The sequence below is a fragment of the Equus quagga genome, chromosome 8, assembly GCF_021613505.1.
Source record: "Equus quagga isolate Etosha38 chromosome 8, UCLA_HA_Equagga_1.0, whole genome shotgun sequence".
NCBI lineage: Eukaryota > Metazoa > Chordata > Mammalia > Perissodactyla > Equidae > Equus > Equus quagga.
The window spans coordinates 103,167,703-103,173,795 of record NC_060274.1 but is presented as its reverse complement, the minus strand read 5'-3'; the positions used below and the strand labels follow the sequence as shown (position 1 = coordinate 103,173,795).

The 6,093-nt window shown below is 54.1% G+C and overlaps 1 protein-coding gene across 1 annotated transcript; it reads left to right on the top strand.

Annotated features, from left to right (window-relative positions):
- Positions 1 to 1,676: 1,676 nt before the first annotated feature.
- FEZF1 (FEZ family zinc finger 1) lies at positions 1,677 to 3,947 on the top strand. The gene is made up of 4 exons (XM_046669073.1): positions 1,677 to 2,477; positions 2,651 to 2,785; positions 3,037 to 3,169; positions 3,589 to 3,947. The coding sequence occupies exons 1-4, from the start codon at positions 1,677 to 1,679 to the stop codon at positions 3,945 to 3,947; spliced, it is 1,428 nt and encodes a 475-aa protein (XP_046525029.1).
- The last annotated feature ends 2,146 nt before the right edge of the window (positions 3,948 to 6,093 follow it).

Genomic DNA, 6,093 nt, shown 5'->3' with positions numbered 1-6,093 from the left:
GCGGGCTCGTGACCGCCGAGTCCTCCTTGCGCAGCTGCCGGTGCACGCCCGGCCCTGGCACACCTGGTCACAGGGCTAAGCTCCGCGCGATCTCAGGCTTGCAAAGGGGAGCGACAAGGAGGGTGCTCGCCGCTGCTGCGGGCGCGCTCCGGGCGGCGCCCTCCTAAGTGGCGAGAACCCGCGCAGCCGGGGTCGCAGCCACTGGTGTCTTCCGGAAACACTCCTTACGCTCTACGGCTCCTCCCGGGGAGTTTTGGCCGAGGCCTGGATGGGGGGCGTTGCAGAGGCAAGGTTTCCGCTCTCTTTCTGGGAGGCGGAAGCGTTGCTGTGGCCACGACTCGCGCCCCGCAGGTCGCAGTGCTCGCCGCTCCGCGGTGCACACACACCCTGGCTGCAGCCTGCGCTAATTTGAGGAGGCGTGCGGACACCAGCAGTAGGGAGGTTGAGGGAGGGAATCAATAGTTTCCCTTTTCCGCTCGACAATTACTATTTAAATTGCTCCAAGAGAGCTCTATCAGAGTACTTAGAAGAAATTCACTTTCCCAGCTTTCAGTGGAAAGGCATAAGAGTGCGCGTGGGTGTTTGTGTCGGGGGTAGGGTCTGGCCCTCGTCCAGGTTTCTTTTGGTGTGATACCAGCTTATTCCTTGCAACTCCTCCTCAACTTTGTGGCTAGAGTGTGTCTTTCGCAAGCTTATGTCTCAGCATCACGTTTACAAACCACAGACACATAGCAAGCCTCCCAAGGCCTTGAATTCTCAGGGGTGTTTTGGGAGGCCAGTTACCTGCTGGCGTCTTCCAAATGGTCCAGACTCGGTTCTGGCGGCGGAGACTCCGGGATGCCGGAAGCACTCAGCCCTGGGCCCTAGAGGAAGAAAGAGGGCTGTAGAGGAGCCCTGACCCGGGCCCAGACCCAGCCGGGCGGAACCATGCAAGAAAAATTAGGATTTCGCAGCCGGAGGCTTCCCGGCCGCGGCTTTGTGGAGCTTGGCATTTGATAAATATAGCCTGGCGTTTGCCCCTGAATTAGACTCCGTTTCCTTATTTAGCCCTTGCACAATGATTTTAGATGATGTCACTTAGAGCTAAACGAGAAAATTGATCTCAGATTTGCTTGGCCTCTAAACCCTGGTTAAGCAGATTGAGAATTAAAAAGACAGAGGAAAAAGCAAAGGGGGGGGGGGCGCGGAGGGTAGCGAAGTGCGCGCCTGAGAGTGTGTGCGCCGAGGGGAGGGCGCGCGGAGTTGCGGAGAGCGCCCCCGCCTCTTCTGGGCGGGGGAACCTCACTCACCAATGAAAAGTAGTCACTGACTGCAGAGAAAAAAAAAGTTTTCCTGTTGACTGTTGGAAGCGAATTGAGCAATTATCTAGTTTACCTTCTCCTCTTGGAAGTTAACGATTGGCGAGATCTTGGCTGCGTTATTGACACAACACTTTCTATTGATAGAAATAAGTAGTGATTGTCCCCGAGTCATTGGTGCGCCAAGAACTCTGCGATGGGCTGGCAGGAGTCCATTGGGCTGAGCAGGGAGGTTCGGCTGGTGATGCTGGGGAGGAGGAGGAGGAGGCTGCTGGTGGTGATGGTGCCCGTCCCCCTCTCCGCAGGTCTGTGACAAGCAGGGAACAAGGCAACGACGGTGCAGCCCGGCCCCGGCTGACGGACGCTGGCGACTCAGACATGGACAGTAGCTGCCACAACGGGACTGCCAAAATGTTAGCGACTGCTCCGGCCCGGGGCAACATGATGAGCACCTCCAAACCCTTGGCTTTCTCCATCGAACGAATCATGGCGCGCACCCCCGAGCCCAGGGCCCTGCCCGTCCCCCACTTCTTGCAGGGAGCCGTGCCCAAGGGGGATCCCAAGCCCTCTCTGCATCTTAACTCGTCGATCCCCTGCATGATCCCCTTCGTACCTGTGGCTTACGACACGAGTCCCAAGGCAGGAATGACGGGCTCGGAGCCGCGGAAGGCGAATCTGGAGGCTCCGGCGGCGCCGGCAGCGGCTCCCGCAGCGCCCGCGTTCAGCTGCAGCGACCTGCTCAACTGCGCGCTGAGTCTCAAGGGTGACCTGGCCCGCGACGCGCTGCCGCTGCAGCACTACAAGCTGGTAAGGCCGCGCGTGGTCAACCATTCTTCCTTTCACGCCATGGGAGCCCTGTGCTACCTGAATCGAGGGGACAACCCGTGCCACCCGGCGCCCGGCGTTAACATCCACCCGGTGGCCTCCTACTTTCTCAGTTCCCCTTTGCACCCGCAGCCAAAAACGTATTTAGCAGAAAGGAATAAACTGGTGGTCCCAGCGGTGGAGAAGTACCCCGCGGGAGTAGCTTTCAAAGACTTGTCTCAGGCTCAGCTGCAGCATTACATGAAAGAAAGCGCCCAGCTTCTGTCGGAAAAAATCGCGTTCAAAACCTCTGACTTCAGCCGAGGCTCTCCTAATGCCAAGCCCAAAGTTTTCACTTGCGAAGTGTGTGGAAAGGCAAGTACCATGTAGAAGGGAGGTCTCCCTTCCTTCCTTTTAAATTTAATTTAACTTTCGTTTGTGACTATTTGTACACACTGGTTATGAGGTTGTCTCCTCCCTCCCCTCTCTCTGCCCGGTTTGATTTCGAAGTGCTTGTTGCGCTAACCAGTATGTGTCTTAACTTTAAGGTCTTCAACGCGCATTATAACTTAACCCGTCACATGCCGGTGCACACGGGAGCCAGACCCTTCGTTTGCAAAGTGTGTGGAAAGGGTTTCCGGCAGGCCAGCACCCTGTGCAGGCACAAGATCATTCACACCCAGGTGAGTTCGACTGTCTCAGTTTCACCTGGTTTACTTCGGAACGGTTTGTAGAAAAATGGCCGATAAACACTTAGTCTTTAGCATAAGGTGTGTTTAAAATTTGCTGGCTGGACAGGGGGAAATGCCATGTATGGTTTGCCTTTGTTCTGCTTAAAAGCGTGAGAGAGAGAATTAGTGTGTTTTTGAGTTTGCAGGACTCCACTTAATAACAAAATACCTTAACTTCTCTGCTTTTTCTCCCTTCCGCTTAGGAAAAACCTCACAAATGTAACCAGTGTGGCAAAGCATTTAATAGAAGTTCCACGTTAAACACGCATACTCGCATTCACGCAGGCTACAAACCGTTTGTGTGTGAATTCTGTGGCAAAGGATTTCATCAAAAAGGTATGGAACCTGGGAGATGCTGTCTTTCACGGTGGTCTTACCGAAAGCCCTAATCGTTTCGGGATATTTTAGAAAATGATTTTTTAAACGCAGCTAGTTACTGGCGCCTATGTTGCCATTCCAACCTCCTACCTCCACGTCTAATTAATAATAGAGAAGGACGTGGTTCATGTTCCGAGGGGGTCTTTCTTTTCAACCGCGTGTTCTCTTTTTATGTAATTAAATGTGGAGGGAGCGGCTCCATTGTTGCTGTTAAAAAACAAACTTGGGGAGAGACGTGCAGGCGCAGAGCGCAGCCCTGCACCGGCTGTCCGAGCTGCGGCAGCTGTTTCTATTGCTTCGTTGTCCTTCGACCCGTCCGCTCCTCCCTTTTCAAGCTCTCTTTTCCTATCCACGTCCCTGTCATTTGTCTGTTTCAGGCAATTACAAAAACCACAAGTTGACCCACAGCGGGGAGAAGCAGTTCAAGTGCAATATCTGCAGCAAGGCTTTCCACCAGGTTTACAACCTCACCTTCCACATGCACACCCACAACGACAAGAAGCCCTTCACCTGCCCCACGTGCGGCAAGGGCTTCTGCAGGAACTTTGACCTCAAGAAGCACGTCCGCAAGCTGCACGACAGCAGCCTGGGGCTGGCGCGCACACCTGCTGGGGAGCCGGGAGCCGACCCGCCGCCCCCTCTACAGCAGCCAGCGCCCGCGACGCTGCCTCCTCTGCCGCCGCCGCTGCCGCCCCCTGGGCCCCTGCAGACCGGGCTCCACCCGGGCCACCAGTGATCAAGGCCAAAGTCCCCTCCCAGCCCCAGCCAGGGTCCCCACTACTGAGGCAGCGGCAGAATAGAGCTGGACCTCCGGATCCAAGCTCCTCTGCAAACCCAGGGCATGTTGAGCCCCATGCGTTAGCGACCAGACGCCTCTGCATTCCCCGGCATTTCGCCTCTTGCATGCACCTGCTAAATGGTTTTGTGTATTATATTCTATATAGGCACTAACGATTATGAGAAAATTTGGGGGTTTTGTTTGTTTTCTGACTTTTTTCTTAATTTGGAAAAACTTTTTATCGCGGGTGGAGAGATGGTGTTTGTTTTGTTTTGTTTTTTAAAACAAATTCTGCTGTATTTATTGAGATCCTACCCGGGAATGCTGCACCATTTTAATTTTATTATTGTATATATTTCCATTGTGTTGACTCTGCCGTCTCAAGATGCCTGCCAATTGTTGATGATCATTTCCTCTTTCCCTGAGGTAACAAAACACTGTGTGTATGTTATATATACACGCATAGATATGTGTGTCTATAAAGGCACATTCCACATTTGTGAGCACACGTATGCACACATACACGTTAGATAAGGGTGGTTCATTATGAATGAATTTGAATTTTGGTTTTGATTCTTGCACGTGAAAATTGATTCATCGACTGTTGGAAATAAATACTTGGAACATGCTTATTTAATCAACAAACTTTAGGGCTCTGTTCATGTTATTCAGTTAGAGATCACTGATTCTGACTCCCTCATCCTTCCTCCATTTTAAAAAGTTCAATCCTGGGTTAGTATCACCCAAAGTTTGAACCGAAAAATTCACCAAGGGCGAATAATAGTCTCTCCAAATAGTTACAACTTTGGTAAAGTAATGAAATTTGATGAAGCTCAGAGACAGAAGATGTGGAGTTTTCTAACAGAAGGGTGCCTTTGTCCTGGGCCGTCTGATGTGTCTGTAGTGATCAGTTAAATGGGAACAATCTGTCTAGGAGATGTGTGTAATATACATCCCCACACACATATTGCAATAATACCATGTAAACGGATATCTATTGTTAGCATCCTGAAGGCGCATACTGACTTGTACACAGCTGGCAAAGAGAGCCTCTGTGTTTTTATGTGCGTGTATATGTTTATAGCCGAATATGCTTCCATTCAGGGAGGAAACATGGATGAAAACCAAATTGCGGCGGGTGCCAGGTCCTTGAAACGCTTCAAGCGTTAATCAGCAGCTCCGCTGTGAGCTCGGGCTCTGCTGTTTTCTAACTGCAAGTCTCCCCTGTTTTCTTGCCAAAACAGTGAAACAACTGCTAAAGACTTTAATTAAGAGGGGTAATTAGTTCAGATTTATCAAAGCCGGGTTGTTATACTATTAGCTGCTCAGTAGAAGCTGCCAGACAAGCTCACAGCCCAGCACAGCCATCCCGCTGCAGCGGGGCCACATCTGGGGAGAGAGGCTGGGGGGAGCGGGACGCAGGGGTCCCCGCCTCGCCACCCGGTCCCCGCAGCCCCCAGCCTCGCGGGTGCGTCTCCACCCCTCCCTCGGCCTCGCGCTCCCGCCAGGCCCAGCCGCGGCGGAGGGTCCACCGCGGATGCACGGCGCGAGCGCAGGCTCCGGGGAGCCCAAGGACTGCCTCCCCGCGCCGGGTCAGGCCGGCCTGGCCAGCTCCTGGAGCGCCCCGACCGTGGCAAGAGGGGAGCGGAGAACGAGTTTACATTTGCGGTCCCGCCTCACTCTTGTTGGTCCGGCGGCGCTCAAGGAAATGAGGCGCCGGGCAGCGACAGGCGGGACGAGGGACGGAGATGGGCCGGGGGCACCGTAGGGGCGCGGCGGCAATTTCCTTGGCAACCAGAACCCGCATTTCAAGACGGAGAAGGATTGACAGCTCCGGGCGGGGAGAGCCCGTGACCTGAAGGGCTTCTCGGCCGCTCAAGAGGCAGGGAGGTGATGGACAGCCACGGCGGGGGGACCGCAGGCGAGTGGGTGAGCAGGCCCCGCGGGACATCCAAGCCAAGTCCTACCCGGGCCCCTTTCGAGCTGAAGGAGCCAGCGATCCCGGGCAAAGAGATGGCCGGGAGGGTTCCCGAGAACAGAGAACTCCTGATTCCACGTGCAGACATCGGGTCGAGACTCCCCCACTCTTGCCCCAGGGCGCACG